The sequence below is a fragment of the Lagopus muta genome, chromosome 2 (assembly GCF_023343835.1).
Source record: "Lagopus muta isolate bLagMut1 chromosome 2, bLagMut1 primary, whole genome shotgun sequence".
Lineage (NCBI taxonomy): Eukaryota > Metazoa > Chordata > Aves > Galliformes > Phasianidae > Lagopus > Lagopus muta.
The window spans coordinates 20,145,116-20,164,813 of record NC_064434.1 but is presented as its reverse complement, the minus strand read 5'-3'; the positions used below and the strand labels follow the sequence as shown (position 1 = coordinate 20,164,813).

The 19,698-nt window shown below is 38.0% G+C and overlaps 1 protein-coding gene across 7 annotated transcripts in view; it reads right to left on the bottom strand.

Moving 5' to 3' along the window:
• Positions 1-19,698, bottom strand: part of ARHGEF10 (Rho guanine nucleotide exchange factor 10) — a 111,514-nt gene that overhangs the window by 6,401 nt on the left and 85,415 nt on the right. For 6 of the 7 annotated variants that reach the window (XM_048936868.1, XM_048936864.1, XM_048936869.1 and 3 more), the window contains 2 exons: positions 12,936-13,078; positions 7,207-7,381 (listed from right to left, as the gene is read on the bottom strand). In XM_048936868.1, coding sequence (XP_048792825.1) covers positions 7,207-7,381; positions 12,936-13,078 — 318 coding nt within the window. Of the gene's footprint in view, positions 1-11; positions 4,920-7,206; positions 7,382-12,935; positions 13,079-19,698 lie in introns of those variants that run through there. The other variant, XM_048936872.1, reaches the window with a different exon arrangement.

The following is a 19,698-nucleotide window of genomic DNA, read 5'->3' as shown; positions in this document are numbered from 1 at the left end:
CTGTGAAGTGCAGGAAGTGCTGTATTATTTATGTAATGATCTTTGCCAAGGTCAAAGTAACCTCAAACACACAATCAGCTGTACAGCTGCATTCAGCAAAGCACTCATCAGAAAGGCAAATGCACTGCGGGATTGTATTAAACTTTACATACGTCATAATTTAAATACAGCTGAACTTGCATTATCTGCCCTACATCTCTGAACCACAGTATCTAAACATAGACACACATTACCTTTACAAATATGCTTTTACAAATTTGACCGTGTATGCTCTCAATAATAAAACTGAAAGGCATCCCACTTCCCAGTGCTCAATAACGTATTATGACAACACACTATACTTGAGACTCAAACTTGTTCATGATTAATTTTTTCTCATGGTTTTATTTTTGTGAAATAAAAGTATAAAAAGTATAAGAAGTCCACATTGTCCACAGTATCACATCCACACTGGGGTTCCCCTGTACAACAGTGACATTGGCATACTGGGATAAATCCCAGTGAAAGCCTATTAAGATGAACAAGACACGGGGGTAAATAATGCACAAAGAGAGACTGAAAAATACAAGTTGTCTGCACTTAATGTACACAGAAGAGACTTTACTCAGATGTGCTCAGTGACAGGATAATACACCACGGGTCAAATTTGGAACATGACAAATTTGCTTTAAATGTAAGAAAAGCCTTCTTCACCATGAAGACAGCCAACCACTAGTTGCTCAGAGAGGTAGCAGAGTATCTCTGTAACTGAACATACTCAAATTTGGACAAGTTCTTAAGCAACCAGATGTAATTTGCCTTGTTTCAAGAAGACAGACAAAATGAACTCAGAAGTCTAGTCTCTGACCTCATACAAATCTCTTCTACTGACAAGATTTTTGTTTTTCTTAGGAAAATAGTCATTTCTGCTTACAATGCTTGCTAAATATTTAATTCTGGGTAGTTGGACTTACTTTCAAAATGCCCTTGACAGGTTGCAGAAATGGAAAATGACAAAAATAATTCCTGCCCAAACTTCTGCCATGATTCCATTTAGAAGCATTTAAGCTGTGGTGAAGTCACACAGGTTCACAGCTTACATGTTCTTGGATTTACAATTAACTTTACATGATAAGAGAGCAGTCATTCCCATCTTTATCACAGCCCTCAAGTTGTTAATCACTTTACCAGTAAGTAGGGAATGTGGATTCCACTTCTGATATAACTTAGATGAACCTACATGTTCCACACCTTGAAAAAATATCTTAATTACGGTACATCACAAATGAATGAATTTTCCATCTCTTCCTCTGAAGCTGGGCCAACTTACAGCTAAGAACGCATGAATCACAGACCCAGTTGGAAAGCAGGGAAGAAGCAGTTTGACTGAAGCCTGAAGGTTAAAGCACTCAACTGGAAAGCAGCAGGTGGACTGCAGTCCAAGTCTTTCTTGACAGAACTCTACAAAACCAAAACATTTATCCAGTAATGGTTTATTGTAAAAGGCACATATTACCTGCAGGGCCAGATCTGGATTCTCAGCTTTGACTACCCTAAAACACATTCTAAAATACCTTAAAGGCAATGAGGTCACAGTCAATAGTTGTAATTAGCATGAAAAAGTTGAAGAGCTTCCATCTACTCATGGAGGCCTTCAGTGAGTGTGGTGGTTTCACACACAGTAGCTAAGCTCTACCATACCACTCCAACTCCTCAAAAGAACAGAGAGAAAATGTGATGAAAAATGCTTGTGGGCTGAGGTAAGGACAGGGAGATCGCTCACCAATTACTGTCATGGCCACATAAGGAATAATCAGCACGAGGGAAATTAATTTAATTTTTGCTTACTATTAACAGACTAGAAGAGAGCCACCTATGGTTTTTCCATAAACTGTCATTATTTCTTTTTGTATGATGGCACTATCCCTCTTCAGGTAGATAAGCATACATGGTTTATGTCCTCAGACAAATTATTAACCTTTGGAAGGCTTTATTTATTTATTTTATGAGATGAATTTAGTTTCCAAAGCAAAGCACACAAGAACACTCCTTCAACACTGGTTAGTTAGATGGACAGTCCTCTGGGGAGGCACAGATTTCTACTTCTGGAGAGAGAGCAGTCAAGCGACCACACACTGTCCAAAAACACATCAAAACCCACAGTGATGACATGTGGCAGCCTTGAAAGAAAAACAGTAATGCACAATAAAAGTCTGCTTGTGCTGTTTTCAAAGCCGTACATACAACATGTGACAACCATTTGTCTTCCTCAATCATTTGCTAATACAGATTTTACATTTACCTTTATAACAGGTCAAAACAAGTTCAAATGTGGATGTTCAACAACCTCTGCATATTGGAGTCATCAAAAATCAAGATTTGAACTTTGTGATTTAGAGTTCAGATCTGCTCACGCTACGTACACAGGATATTTAAGATCTCCCACAACCTGTGTCACAGCAAACACAAGGTAAACTGCAGGTTGGCCTAATCTCACTCCATTTCACTTACAGTTGTTTTACGAAGTGCAAACAGAAATATTAAAGTGCAACTGTGAAACACATCAGTTTTACTTCTGCTTGTCAAAGCCTTTGAAGAAGATGCTCACATTTCTAACAATAGATCTTTAATATCTTTTCAACTGTTTAAAATGTAAAAATAATATGCATGACTCTATACACCAACCCTGAAACTATGTACAACTACTAATTGTTTCCAGTGAAAACCAGTAATGCTCCTCACTGTTTCTGTAGGCGAGAACAGCAAATTACCAGCCAGCATCTTAGAATCTTAAACATAGAACACAGCCTTAAGCATGAAACATCTACAGTGAGGTCAAAAGGAATGATGTTTGCTTTGAAATCTTTGAAAAGCAGGAAACATCTGCATTTGAAAAAATACTTTGAAATAGCATATAATAACTTAAAAAAAAAAAAAAAAAGAGAAAATACCATTCAAATAAATAGTAATCTTAAATACTTATTTCTCTGCTACCCAAGGTTTGAACTCCTGCTTTTATTTGTTATTCCTTGACTTTGTATTTGTACAGATTTCAGATCAAGAGAAAAAAGTAAAACCAGTTCTCTACAACTTGTTGAGCAGTAAGCACAGAAATCAACGAGCTAACAGGGGTAAGTCAGAAAAACAAATCCCAAAAACAAACAAAAATTACTTTAAATAGGAAAGCTGCTAGATCACACTGTTCCAGTGCAATGATGGAATTGTCAAAGTCATGAAATAATCTTACCAAGATCTTGAGTCTACCAAGAACTGAAGTCACCAATTAGGCTTACACAAGGACAAATAGTTTTAATATATTTCTGCTTTGTGTTCAGCCTTTCTCAGGTCTCATCTTCTGACTCAGACTCAACCATGTGCTCCCTAGCTACGTGCAAGGACATACTGGTGCATATCCTCTTACATGACCTTGCTCTTCCTGCTATATAAAAAACTGTCTAAAAAAGCAAATCAAATGGGCTGACCTCAGATTTTCATGCATCTTTTAATCATTTCTCAGCAGCAAAATCATAAAGCAACTACATTTTATGCTGTGGCATCTGGTGAGGAGGGAACAGAAGGAAACTAAGTCTCAATGTATAGTTTGTTTTCTGTAGAAAGGAAATGATACCATTTTTCTTTGCCTTTCCCATCTGTGTCCAGGAAACACACATGTGCCATTAGAGCATACACGGATACAATCAGAGTACAGCAACATCAACAGAAATTGCCTCTCTGTTCTGCAGGTAACCTTTCATCATTCATATGAGCAGAGAAATACAGTGAACTAAGGTCACAGAAATCTCTTAAAAAAGCATGTGAGGAACATTTGTACAACGAAGTTATTTAAAAGTGTCAAATGAAATTCAAATGAAATTGAAAACAAGATTATTAATAAAACCAAGAACTGTGTACTCACATGCTGCAAGATTTTAATTTATTTTCACTAACCAGGCTGTGTGAGATGTGACAAAGATGGGTGAAAAATTACCTTTTAATCACTAAGATTCAATCACTGGTCATAAATACTAAGCCAATAGGTGAAGCACATTAGTGAGTTTTTACATTTGTCTTCAAATATTATTTTTTTTTCTCCTACTCAGTACGTCAGTTAGCAGACAGCTGAGCTTAGGCCACTTAAAATCAGTCTCACTGTACTGTACAGTTGTATGGTCTGTAGTGATGACGATGCTCTTCCACTCAATCTTCTTCTTTCATACTGTCCTTGTGCTTTTTGGAGATATTTATTTAGTTATTTCTAAAGAGAACCTAACTCTGTTATACAATATTAGGAAGTATTTTATGGCTTGTGGTTTTGATGATACAGCATGCAACGCTTCTGTACTAAACAGAAATCCTATGGAAAGTAAGCTCACGTTTATTTTTCAGACCTGTGTCCCTACGTACAAACTTCCCACAACTCCAAAAAATCATCAGCTTGAGCACAGAACAGAGTCACTAAGAGTATTAGTTACATCCCTTGTATGTGGACTACCTAGTGACTGAGCACAGCTGAACGACAGCTTGCAGGGACACAGTTGATAGAGGGTGTTTTAGGATACAGTAGTTATTCAGAACCCACTCAGATGTCTCAGCAGATTAATTGGTCTTTTTATGCCATTTAGCTGACATATTCGACATGAAAATAACCAAAATATGACCTATATCTAGGTGGCACTTTTTCAGTCAAGCTCTTTCCTTAGCCAGACCTCTGTGAACACAGTATATAAAACATTTCCACAAATCAATCATGATTTAAAAATACATATATATACTTCTGGCTTGTGGTCCGTGGTTCTGTCTCCTTTTTTACATTATTAAATTCCACTGAATCATAATGACAGTAATTTCCTGTGCCAGTTCCTTTATATTTCATTATTCTTTGATTCTCTCCTACTCGGTGGGCTGCTGAGTTATCTTTCTCAAAGTAAAGGAGGCACATCCTTTAGGAAAAAGAAAGTAAGCAGTGATATTAAAAGCTGTCTTCTCCCCAAAATGGAAAAAATCTAACATCATGAGAACTGATTACCAAGGGTATGAAAACTTCCTCTCTGTCTTAATTGATTACTACAAGTACCCTCTAAATATAGCTTTGTAATTCAAGTAGCCTTTCTGACACAGTAACAGTAAATTTGTCTTTTACTTCTACTGTATACCTACAAAATAATGATAATTTCATTATGTAAACAAGTTATGTCCACTGCATTAAGTGAAGATGCAGATGACCTCTCCATGCAGCCTATTAGGCTATCACGCATCGCTGCTCCTAGTAAGAACTTGGCAAAAGGAGTCCAGCTTCAAGAAGTTATATAATGATAATCATGCACTCTTCTTTTTAATCTCTCCTCCTAAGATCCTTAGCAATATTTTTACATCAATTTCTTCTGCCTCATTTCAATACAAGCTGAATTTTTACTTACGTGCTCTTTTTGCATATTAAAGAACTCCCACTGGATTTCAGAAAGCTAAGAGTTGTTTCTTTTAAAAAGTAAAAGATGTCCTGTTGCACATCACACTTCTAAACAGTAATCAGTTCATTAAAATCCACAGAAAATGTAAAAAACATGTGCATTTTGTAACTACGAAGCCACTTCATTCTTCCTCCTGTGTCAGATTTTTGTTCCTTTTTAATCTGAGTGTATACTACACAGTTTTATTTATTTTTTTGTTCCAAAAGCTCTTAGTGTTGCTTATTATGTAAACCTCCTACTACTCTGTCTTTTAGCCTTTGCTGGTGTAGCATTATTGGGATAACATAAGCATGCCCAAGAGCTGCTACTAAATAATTGAAATTCATTTCATTTTTAGAATGGATTCCTCCCTTGGAACATTTGCTGTAATAAAAAGTGCTGTTCTACTTCTAAAATAAATTTCCATTTCCATTCACTGAAGTGCATTTTGGGAAAAGACAGAGGGAAAAAAAAAAAAAAAGAGATTAAAATGGGTAAGAATGACACCAAGGAGATATAATTAGCTAAAACTGTTCTACAGAAAAAAAATAATCATGTGTTACATCATCAGTTTTATTACCAGGGCTATGAATACCAAAGCTAAATTTGTTTGAAATTTAGCATAAAATGTGTGTAAGGGAGGCCCTACTTCCTCCCCCTTCCCCCACAGACAGTAGAACATTTTGAAAGTTAATCTTTTTAAAAACTGGTCTTGATTTCTTTTCATAACTACAATTAATTAAAGCATACAATCTATTTAAAGGCAAGACATTTGCTGCTGGTTTGTAACAGTGCTACAATCAAACAACGTGTTAAAAACATCCTACCTAGAACACTATAGATGGACACGATTTAAAACAGATTTTTACTGCAAGGCTAACATGGTCACTCTCATTTCTCTTACCTGATGCACATGTGCTCATTACAGCATAGGGGAAAGACATCCCCAAACCTGTGTCCATTAGTACTGCATAGGTCTAAGAGTCATATTGGCCTACATCAGTCTGTAATAACATCTGTGCATGGCATTTGAAAAAAGGTGCCAGAAATAAGTTTATCTCTATTAGGTATGTGTCTAACTACCAGAGTCACTCACTTGTAAATCTGATAGAGACCAGAACAGCTGTCTGTGACACTGATGATCTTAGTATGGTTGAACAGTTTCTGTCTTAAAACACTTAAAGGTTTGTTAAACATCACCCTAACAACCAGAGGTTCTATCTTTGCTTATAATACAAATGTTTTTAATTCAACAAACTAAAGATCTAAATAAGAGAACACTGAACACAACACACTCCTAAACGGAGATGCGAGCAGTTCCACTGACTTCACTATAAGCAACTGACACTAAGCAAGTGCTTTGTTGGGTGGTTCAGATCCTAGGCTGACTGACTCCATCACGTACTTTAATACCAACTTCCAGAAGAAAACACTAAAATTTGCAAAGGAAACACATTTTCATGATAGACTGAATCACTCTCCTGTTTTATAGTCACAAAAAAAAAAAAAAAAAAAAAAAAAAAAAAGAATCCACCTGCTTATCTATATAATATAAATTTAAAACCACTGAGGAGAACTGACACTCAACAAGCTCATTGCACATGTCTTTCTTTTGGGCAGACAAGGGACTGTGATTTACTAAAGTAAACAGTCACGCAATAGCTATCAAAGACTGAAACAGATGTTCTGATTCTGGCCTTATCTACAATCTGGAAAATAACAGTGATAGAGACAAAACAAAACAGTTGGTTTTTTTTGTCATATGGTGTGATTCAGCTACCTGGCAACATATTGTGAACAGGCGTGGCAATGTTAACATCCTGGAGGTGTTTCAGTGTCTCAGTGTGGAACAAACGAAGTGTAGATCCAGATGTGAAAGCAATCCAGACTCCCACTCCAGCAACAGCCATGTGAGAGATTACCATACCTTCCTCTTGATGTGCCTCAAAATGGTTCTGTAAGAAAAACAAATAATCTTTGAGGAAATGTTACATCATTCAACCTTCATTATCAGCTTCTCAGTACAGGCACTGTGTCTATGTCCTCCATGCCAACAACAAAGCTCATTTTCTTTGCTTTGCTCAGGATATGTCCTGACTGCTTCATAAGATTTGTTATTTTCTATGCTCCCTTTTTTTTTTTAAACAACAGATATATATGAATGCATATAATAAGGTGATGCACAAGCAATTGCTCACCACCTCCGACTGATGTCCAGCCAGAACCCCAAGCAGAGGAAAGGAGAGATGAACTCCCACCGCTTTCAAAACTCTTTCTGCATGATGTCACATGGGATGGAATATCCCTTTGGCCAGCTTAAGCTAACTGTCTTAATCCTGTTCCATCCCAGCTCCTTGGGCCCTTTGCACCATCCCAGACACTAAAGAAAGAAATTCCAACCTAGCTGAAGCTAAAACAAAAAGTCAAAATGCTCCTTCAGATGACAAATAACTATGCCAGACTTTCAGACCTAGTGCCTGAATTTTCTTCCTTGATCTAATGGCTTCATAGTTACAACTTCTAAAGAGCTTTAGGGAGGCTGAAACTTCTCTACATATTTCTGTAAACATATGAAATAAAATTGCAGTAAAGGTCTCTAATCATTAAGAGGAAGTAGCGATATTTTGGTTTCATTTTTTCTTCTAAGTAAGCAGCCTATGAAGTTAAACACAGCCTTTTAATGTTGTGCCAGCTATTATCAAATGCAGAGGGCTAATCTGATAAACATAACATTTCCCTAGCTAAATAAATGGCAAACTGTTCTTTGAATACAAACCCCTCCCAGAGGGATATAGGAAGTAAATATCTGCAGTAATATTCACAGTTCTTATTATATACTCTTAACTATATTCGTAGATAAAATGCAAGAGTACCTCATCCCTCACTGTAAAAGCACTCTTAGATTTTCTATGCATTAGAATTAAGAGCTACATTTTAGTTACTTTGCATCCCAATTTAAATAACACAATTCTAAGGATAAGCTCTTAGCCTAACACAAGTATATTTTGAGCATATTTGCGTAATTCACAATAGATAATAATTCATAAACTACTACTTTCCACCACAAAATTGGCTTCTTACAAATAAGGGAAATTACTTTTAAAAATTGTTTACATTTTTCTTTTAACGTTCAGTTATAAAAACTTCTCAGGCCACTGAAGTGAATCCTGCTAGCAATCCACACTGTTTGGAGTAAGAGAGAAACGAAGCTGATCATAAAAAATTAATTTTCTTTGGTTTTCTGACCACAGACAACAATTGTGTGAGTGCAACTGTAAACAACTTCCACAGGCATTTTTGTCACATTCCATTTTTACCAGCTAACTTGTTATACTCCCACTTTGTCTACCCTGCAGTTGGTACAGCTGCTTGTTGAAATGTTTCAAGAAAAACTGTAATACTGTCAGCACCACAAAAAGCCTACAAAAAGAACTATTCTTCTCTTTCAAAGATGGAACAGGAACATACCCAAACCTGAACATTCTTTTGCAATTGCTTATGTTTTTGTATCGAGGCTTTGACATCTGTTTCAATTACACATTTATGTGAAACACAATTTTTTTTCCAAGATTTTTTTCTTCTCATGAAATACAATTATTAAAGGACAAAAATGGCTTATTCTCTTTTTAAATAAAGGAATTGAGCTTCATTCCATTTTACTCTTCATAACTTCATTCCTTTCTGCCTTCTATTCAGATCCTTTTTCTTGTTTGTTTTTGTTTTTCTCAGACAGTCTTGTTCCAATTCTATGGCAACATCACAGAGGCAGAACACTTTCTGGATGCCACAGCGAGTCTGTCTTGCAGTAGAGTTACACATAACTAACTATTGTTTCAACAGCGTGTGGCATTGCTGAAATCTTTCTTTTGAAGGGTTGCCCACTCATACCGAACAGCTGTGCCAAGAACTGAACTGCAGTTTTTCAAGCTTAATGAGAGATGCATAATGAGCGTCATCACTCACAAGGTAAAACAAATTACTCACTACTTTTAAAAAAGTACAATACTTGGGCAAAATACACTCAGGTATAGGATTTTCACTTGTTCGGTTTATCCAGCTGAACATTTCAGCTTATTCTACACCCATTGTTAAAACAAGAATTGCTCATGTATGGTTAGCCAATTATTTAAAAACAAGACAAACCAAAACAAGATGTAATAACATTCAATTGGTGACTTTACTAAATTCTCTGGCTCTTTTCACAGTTGTTTTTAAACAAGCACGGCCTGCCTTTGCAGAGCCTAAGGGTCTACAAGCACAGAGAATACTCCAGGATCAAGGTTAATACTCGAAAGCTCACAGATCTAGGATCAAGACTAAGGACAAGTTTCTTCTTCTTAGAAAGAGTATCAGAAAATGCAATTAATATTTAACAACAGTTGTTGCATTTCACACATGTTCCATCCCAAGGGGCTTGAAGCATTGATGACAAAACTGTTTCCAGAAATGAGGGTGACCTCATTGCAGCCTTTCAGTACCTAAAGGAGCCTACAAACAGGAGGGGAATCAACTCTTTGAAAGAGTAGATAACAGTAGGACAAGGGGAAATGACTTTTAAGTTGAAGGAGGGAAGATTTAGGTTGGATATCAGGGGGAAGTTCTTTATAGAAAGAGTGGTGAGGTGCTGGAACAGGCTGCCCAGAGAGGCTGTGGATGCCCCATCCCTGGAGGTGTTCAAGGCCAGATTGGATGGGGCCCTGGGCAGCCTGGTCTGGTATTAAATGGGGAGGTTGGTAGCCCTGCATGTGGCAGGGGGGGTTGGAGATTTGTAATCCTTGAGGTCCCTCCCAGCCTGGGCCATTCTGTGATTCTGTGAATTGTTTTATCCAAGACCAAGAAAAAACAAAACAAAACAAAACAAAACAACAACAAAAAAAAGAGTTGCATAAAGGAAAGACTAAGAGTTGAAGAGATGATTAATATGCAGAAATTATGAAACCAAATCTTTACTACTAAGTGTTAAAATTACTTACCTGTTAACAGGAGAGGACAGAGGGAGAATAAACATTTATTTGCTGCTATTTATCTCCCAACAGGAAAACTTACACTCTGCATGGTAAGAAAGACGTATCTCAAATATATTTTGGTTCTCATGACAGTAAAATATGCACCTTTGAAGCAGAGTCTAAATTTCATGGAGTCACAGAATCATCAAGGTTGTATAAGACCACCAACACCATCCAGTCTAAGCATCCACCTACCACCAACACTGCCTCATAAACCATGTCCCCTAATACAACACCTACGCACTTCTTGAGCTGGTTCTAGGGACAGTGACTCAACCACCTCCCTGAACAGCCTGCCCCAGTGTCTGACCACTCTTCTCAGGAAGAAATTTTTCCTAATATCCAACCTGAACCTCCACTGGCACAACTTGAGGCCATTCCTTCTAGCCCTCTCACTAGTTATGTGGGAGAAGAGGCTGACCCCCAGCTCACCAAATCTCTTTTCAGAGAGTTATTGAGATCGATGAGGTCTCCCCTGAGTTTTCTTCAGACTAAACAATCCCAGCTCCCTCAGCCAGTCCTCAGAAGACTCGTTCTCCAGACCTTTAGGTTAGTGAGCTGTTTAGTCTGGTGAGATGATGAAAACAAGATTGGTACCTGTATCTTAGGATCAGTAAAGAGGCAACAGAAATTTATCACTTATTTGCAGATCTATGAGGAAGACCATATGTCTTTGTCACAATAGCATGGCTATTTGTCTGAAATAAGCATGACTGTCAGCCCATCATGGAAAAATTAATCACATTCTTAATTAAAACTATGTTATGAAAAGCATTATTCAACTCAGACAAACCATTTTCGCACTATTTCAAATATAACTATATATAGCTATAAAAGTAAGTGCATCTGATCTCTATAAACAATGGGTGGATTGGTTTAAAAAGCACTTTGGAAATGGAAAGAAACCTCCTACGATCTGAAAAATGAAATTACTAGGTCTAAGAGAGAGTGACAGAATATTTATTTTACCTCTCTGAACTTCTGCTTTCTCTACTATAATTCACTATTTCTCTACTATAATTCACTATTTCATTAAGCTTTATATATTCTTTAGTCCTCAAAGTCTGTCTCCTGCTTTTGTTCTGCTGTGCCAAAACTGCATAGCATAATCCAAACTTTATCCAAAAACATCTATGAAGAATTTTATTATTGAATTAGTTGAGAACTACCAAACTTATTTACAGTGATTTGGCCTTATATAGCCAAATTCAGGAATGATCTGATTGTGCTCTACTACTGTTGCTATGTATTTTTCAGTAGGAATCAATGAGAGTCATAGAATCACAGAATGGCCTGGGCTGAAAAGGACCACAATGATCATCTAGTTTCAATCCCCCTGCTATGTGGAGGGTTGCCAACCACTAGACCAGGCTGCCAAGAGCCACATCCAGCCTGGTTAAAGGAACCATCACAGAACTGTTTGGGACAGTAATTCTAAGTGTCCAAGAGGCTAATCCACTCCCCCAGTTAAGGTAGCTGGAAATCCATCACAAGTACCTATCCAAATCCCGTTCAAAATCTTTCCCTTATTGTAATACCCAAGCTAGAAACAATATAAGCATTAGAGAAAATACAAAGGAAGAAAACATAAGGTTCAAACATTTACTTAGATGAAACAAGTAATCCAGAAAGCCCAGATACAAAAAACAAACAAACAAACAAAAAAAAAACATAGAAGAAATTAGAACATTCACTATTTCCCTTCAAACCCATGACAGTGACTCACAGAATCAATTGTACTAAACAGACAATTGGTGGGAGAAAACATGATCATCAATGAAACAAAACAAAGCACACAATGAATGAGGCCGTGATCTCACACAGATTCCCGTTTGAAAGAATTTTGTGGCTGTAAACATCGTGGCACTCACTGTAATTCTATCACAGATTGAAGGAGAGGTATTAATTCCTCATATTTTGTAAAATAAACTTTAGGCCACTAAGATGTTCTGTTGATGTTATACTGCAGTTTTAATGGAAATTAAGGTCTTACACTTTTTGGAAAACATGGTTGTAAGCAGAGTCGGAATCCTTAACATTTTTCTGCTCTTCTACATGAAGAACATTTCTGTAGGCCACTGAGAACCAAAACTGATACAAATTATATTAGAAAGTAGAAGTCACATTTAACTATGCAGAGACAGTCTCTTTTAATTTAAGTTTTCTGTAGTTAACAGGCAATTCCTACATGCTGTTTCTTTGCTGTTCTTCCCTCCATTCGAATCTAATTTTTAAGCAAACCCCCCAAATATCCTACAAGTACTTTATGGAAACATGGCAGGGAAACAGAAGCAAATCTACATGTAATCAGACAACAGCAGAGGACATTCCAGTAAAATTTCAGACTGCAGAGACTGGGATTTAACAGAACTGAAACCACAGTTCATGAAAACCTTCCTAAATCATGAAGCCTCTAAGAAGAGATTTTAATGTCTAGATTTTATCACTTTTACATTGCAGCATAGAGTAGCATGTGAATAATTATTAATTTTAAACACATTACCTCTATAAAATGAGTCACTGTGCTGATTATAAAAATTTGTCCACCACATGCAGCCCAAATGGTATCTTCCATCACAAGCAGACTTCTAACAGGCAGAACTCCCAGTTTAACTGTCTTCTGTGGTTCTGTGTTCCATGTTCCATCTTCAAGAAAAAAAGAATAAGAAAGATTGTAACACAATAAATAAAATTGCAATCCATGTTTAAAAAACTTCTGAAAGCACTGATCAAGAAGCACCTAGAAATGCAGCTGCACAAAGAATCCTACAAAGAACAGCCGTAGTGATATCACAGAGCCTACCATTCAGATCTTCATGAATGGCCACTTCAAGCTGCACTCTGATTTACATCTGTTTAATTTTAGCTTTTATGGATAGCTTGTAAAGGTAATACAACAATAAAGGGGAAAAAATGCTCATCTATTTCTTAACTGAACCATTTTTATCAGGATTAACTAGTAAACAAGTAAGTCCACATTGCTGTTCTCATGTAACTGTTTTTCTTCCCAAAGAAAATGCAGTCAGAAAGCCACTATTCTCCAGAAAGCAGTACTCTCAGAAAGCAGTATTCTACAGCTCAGGGGCTCACAAGAAAACTATTTCACAATAAATCAACTTTAAACTGGTCAGAATCACATTTCATGTGAAAAGTAGCCAGCCAGTTCTTTACAGTAGGTTCTAATGAGCTCCAATAGCTCTCTAACTCTGCAAACTGATGTAAGGGACTTTCTGCTAGTAGATGCTTCATAAAACGAGGGGGAAGGGACTTGTTTATTTGTTTTGGTAGTTGTTGTTTTAATTACAACTGAGTGCTCTGCCATATTTTTACTTAGTTTCTATTATTCCCCTGTCCTGGTTTTGGCTGGAATGCAGCTGATTTTCTTCACAGTGGCTGGCGTGGTGCCACGTTTTGGATTTAGGATGGGAATAACGTTGACAACACGGAGATGTTTCAGTTGTTGTAGAGCAGTGCTGCAACAGAGCTGATGATGTTTCAGCTTCTGGTGCTGCCCACAGTGAGGGGACTGAAGGTGCACAGGGAGCTGGGATGGGACAGAACTTGGACAGCTGACCCATATGAGTCTAAGGAATATTCCATAATATATGGTGAGACACTGAACAACAAAACTGGGGGAGCTGGCCAAGATGAGGGGTGCTACTGCTCAGGGACTAGTTCAATTATGCATCAGTCAGTAGGTAGTGAGAAACTGCTTCTGCTTATTCTTTTTTTTTTTTTCTTCTTCCTTTTCTTTGTCCTTGTCCTCTCCACCCATCAGTTCTTGAACTTTTCCATTTTCTCCCCATCATATTATGTGCAAGGGGGGTGAACGAACGGTCACTGGTGTTTAGCAGCCTCTGCTGGGTTAAACTTCAACATCTCCCGAGTGATAATCCATGGTATTTTCTGTCCACAGGAAATTTCTGTGCATTTAACAGGTCCAAATTACACCATGCACACGCACACTGCATAATCAGTTATTAAGACCTTCTAAAAAAGCTGCATGCCACCACTTACCTCTCTAGTCACTTTCACTTGCCATCTCTTTTCAACTAGGATGAGCAGATTATTCTCTCCAAGTTTAACAGCTAGGGACATACATCTTACATATATAATTTTTTATATACAAAACTGAATAATCATTTTAATACTTTCATGAGTTTATTCTGGGGAGGAATAATTGCATGCTCCAGTACAGGCTGGGGGATGAGCTGCTGGAGAGGAGCTCTGCAGAGAGGGACCTGGGTGTCCTGGTGGACGACAGGTTGGCCATGAGCCAGCAGTGTGCCCTTGGGGCCAAGAGGGCCAGTGGCATTCTAGGGTGCATTAAAAAGAGTGTGGCCAGCAGGTCGAGGGAGGTGATCCTCCCCCTCTACTCTGCCCTGGTAAGGCCTCATCTGGAGTACTGCGTCCAGTTCTGGGCTCCCCAGTACAAAAAAGACAGGGATCTCTTGGAAAGAGTCCAGCGGAGGGCCACGAAGATGGTGAAGGGCCTGGAGCATCTCCCCTATGAAGTGAGTTGAAAGCTGAGTGAACTGGGTCTGTTCAGCCTCGTGAAGAGAAGACTGAGAGGGGACCTGATCCAGGTCTATAAGTATCTACGGTGTGGGGGGCAGAGTGGTGAGGCCGGACTCTTTTCAGTGGTGAAGGGTGACAGGACAAGGGGAAACGGCTGGAAACTGCAGCATAGGAAGTTCCGCACGAATGTGCGCAAGAACTTCTTTACAGTGAGGTGACGGAGCACTGGAACAGGCTGCCCAGGGAGGTGGTGGAGTCTCCTTCTCTGGAGATGTTCAAGACCTGCCTGGATGCCTACCTGTGCGACCTGCTGTAGGGAACCTGCTTTGGCAGGGGGGTTGGACTCGATGATCTCTGGAGGTCCCTTCCAACCCCTACAATTCTGTGATTTCTGTAGCATGAACTCACTGAGCATCTCAAATCCTACCTTCCATCCTTTGTAGTTCCTTTAGTATCAAAATCTGTTCCATCTGTTTTTATGTTGAGACTAAATGGTCCCAATTCCTCACTTGAAAGCCCTTTAATCTACATAAACTGAAGAAATGTTGCTTACATTACATTACTTACATTACTGCTTCACAATAGCAGTGGTAACAGCAACAATGATGTCTCTGCTTTGGAATACTTGTGATTGCTTCTGCCGTCTGCGTTACACAGTCTTTGCCGAGTCATTCTCAGGATGTGACTGAGTTCTCAAAGCATCTTTGTGAAAAATGGCATTCAGTTTCAGACTGTCAGAATCATTTTCACGATTTCAGTTGGCAAGAGAGAAGCATGTATCCAATCATTACCCTGCGAGCTCTCCCAGCAATGTCAGTCACTCAACCTTCACAACCCATGTTTACCATTAGTAATAAAGTAACTTCTGGAAAAGTTTGCGTTTGATAGAAATCACATTACTCTGAAATTAAATTGTTAACTGCAAGCTGCCCACACCCTGAGAATGCTGTCAAGTGCAAAGCCTTCCAAGAATAAAGCTGCACATGCATGTTTATCCTGGTTTTCACTGCCTAAGTTATACACAGTAAAGAGACCACTGCAGCATCTAGTACGTAGCACCCCCAGATTTCCTTTTTAAGGGATGAAACCAGCATAATTCCCATATATTCATATTGTCTCTTCTGAAGGATAAAGACTGAATTTGAACAGAGAACAAGCACGCTGAGGAAGAAGTTATCTTTTTCTCCTGTAGTTACATTTCCCACACTCAACACCACGTTACAGAGAAAACTGTTGATTGAACTCAATAGCTCTCAAACGCATTCAATCATTAATCTGTACCTAATTCATAGTTGATTCTCAAGGAACAAGCGAGCTGGGATTTTCAAGATCTCAACCTGACTCTAAGACTTCAACTTTAAATTTCATTTCATTCACCTAAGGCACTTTTTGATTGTGTGTCTTAATGCCCTCACATTCTGTGCAACTCCTCAGCTAAATGTTAATCTACTTCATTAATTTTGATCTAGTCTTTTTAAAAATTATTATCTAGCATTCGTAGCAGTCTGAATGAAAAGGATAATCAGTATCAGTGCCAGGTGGATGTCAATTTTGAAATAACATTGCTAAAACAATTTTCTACAAGGTAAGAAGATGGAGTTCAGATGTCACTGTTGAATACCAATATGTAGAATTTTGATTTGACAAATATATATCAAAACTCACCTCTCACAAACACATCTTCAGTACAACACTTTAACCAACCCAGTTAGTCTTAAGATTACAGAGTGAAAAAAAAAAAGGAAAAAAATTGAGATAGAGACTGGAAGTCTTTTCTGTTACCATGACTTTATGCAAAGGAAAGGCAATCCCACTTGATATCATGCTGGGAAAAATCTGGATCTCAGTATCATGTTATCTACAAACCCTCACCATGTGATAAGGACATGCTGTTGTACTTTTATTTCTTTCTGTAGCCATTGCTGTCCTCCTGATCAGACAGCATCTGAGACAGATGAGGGAAAAAGAGGGCACGGAGAAGACTCTCTAGTCTGGTAATGAGGGCAGTATTTAAATGAGCTGTGTTCTTGTCTCTGCCACAATTAATGCTTAATTAATCATACAGAGCAGGGATAACACCAGAAGGAAAAATCAAGCAGTGTTTCCCTCTCTTTATTTTGTGGTGGCCAGGAAAATGGAAATCTCTTGAGAACTGGAAGCATGAGTACTAATCTTCTCAAGCAAGGCAAGGGATTAAGTCTGGTAATCCAACACGCTTCTGAGAATGCTGTAACCACAAGCTCTCAGCTAAAAGCAAGGTCAGGACTTTATTTTGCTGATCAAGATTTTTTTTTTCCCCTCCATAGCCAAAATTACTTAACAAGTCTGAATCTAGTTCACAAATTGTTTCAAGACTGTCAGAATCACACACTCTGCTTCTCCCTCCAGATCTCACCAGACCCTATTCAATACCTGCCTGCACAGATTTCATGTTTATGTAAACAGCTGCAGGTTCACACACAGTGCAACAACTTAATTGGCACTACTTATCTACTTAAAACTGGGTGCAGCCCTTGCAAAAGATATGAAAAGCTTTCATTTGAAGTTATAAATATTTGGTTAGTCACTCAAGTCATATATTGATTTCCTTGTAAGGAAAATTAAAAAAAAAAAGAAAAAGAAAAAAAGCAAGAAAGAGTAGCTGAAATAAAACTTTTATCAGCAAAAAATTAAAGCACACAACAGGACAAAGGCAGACCAAGAAGCTTAGTGTAACTTACTGTAGAGTTTTCTAAACTGTTTTGTGAAAAGCAGGAAATGATCAAAAGAAAAATAAGTGATGGAGGTGTACACATTGCTGCTCACAGAAACCTGGCAGTAGAATGCCTGTGACAGCGTCCACAGAAATGGGGCTTAAAATTCTTCTCTACTGATACCTTGTTTCTGTTCTCTTTAATCTTGAGTAGATTTTCTGGATTTCCTCTGTCTCCAGTGTACTGAAAAACTACAAACTCTTTTTTTACCTACAAGTATACAGATACTGTAGAGAGACAATATGCAGTACATACATCCTATCTCCAGAGGCTTGTCTGCATGCAGAAAAATCAGTTGCACCCTGAGCAAATAGAAGATCAAGGCCTGACAACTGTGGAAATGGGAAGAAACAGGGAAAAGGTTTCCTTCTACTCCATAAGAAAAGCCTGTGAAAGTATTAACTATACATAAGGATAACTGTGTTTGTGAGATTTTAGTGGACTCAGATATTAAACTGATCACATCAAAGCAGGAATCTATTATTATGGATGAAGAGCTAATCCAAGTAATATGACAGTCTGTGGCAGTCTTTATAAACATTACTGTAACAGAACAGTTATCAGCATAGACTGCAGGCACAGATGTTTGCAAGAATGAGAGGTGTCCACAAAGAGAGTACAGGATCAAATACAGAAATCAAACACAAGAGCCTCTATTAAAAACACGTTATAATTTCTGATATTTACATCCTGTATGAATATTTAAAACATGAGGACATTTTTAAGTACCTCTGTACCTACACACCAATATATGTTATGTCACTGTTTATAATATCCTCTGAAAATTACACTTTTCCATTGTGACATAGTTCACATCCCAGCACTGAATAGTACCCTGCATTGCCCATATCGGGCTGCTCAACTGGCTCAATTTAAGATATCTTATGCTCATAACGTATCTCTAAAATAATGCAATACTTTTGTAATTTGTTGGTGCTTTCAAGTCTTCACAAGATTACCTGATAAAATACAATTTACCTCCTCAGAAAGCCTTTTCAAAGTTTGTAGCAGCTTTCCCTTCTTTTATGCCTTCAGTAGAGCTGAACTACATACACTTTTTTTGTTGGTAACTTCCTCTCTTGTTTAGCAGCACTATTGATGATTTCAACAGAGCTGCCAACACAGCCCTGGGAACAGCGGTTGTTGGTTAATTTGTGCAGTGAAGCACAAACATTTTTTCCATCACATGGTACATAAACCAGCACTATTGAGGAGTATGACGGTAGCTACAGAACTAAAAAGAAGTTTAGAACATTTCTTATTGCATGGCAATAAGCTGAAGGATCCAGGTTTGCTCTTGTAAACAAGAATATGAAATTGTAAATAGGAAAGTCCTGCACCACACGTGAAGCAGTTGATTTTTCCTAGACATGTAATAAATTCTTCGTGCTATGTAGCTGACAGCACCCTACCTATAACAACAGACAGGAGTGGCACTGGAAGCCCCAGCATGAGATATGTAAACAAGACAAACAACATCAACATATTTCTGATATCAAGTATTAGGAAACGATGCTTACAGCAATAACGTAGTCTCGACAACAGCATTAGTTTCTTTTTTTGGTATTACTGCTTTCCTTTAACAGCTTACTACAATTTCTTACTTCTCATAGCAATACCAGAACATCACTTCTACCTCAGGTGTTGATCATCACATGCCAGAATTGCACCCTCCATATACATCACAACAGTGCACAGACTCACCCAAGCCTTGAAGTCTGATGTATTTCCACATATTCATCCTCTCTTGCATTTGTCAAAGTACATGTACATTCTTCAATTTCAGAAGACATCCATCTTGCTAATGAAATGATCTGATCTCTCTTAAATGTTTGACACTTCCTTTTAATTTTGTTCCTTTTCCTTGCTCTTAATCCTCTCAAATATCTTCAGAGCTGCCTTCGTTTGTTACCAGTAAATTCTAGCTAAAGAATGTAAAATTCTGCCCCACGCATAGCCAGAACTACCTCAGTTTTTGTTCTCACAGTGCATTTA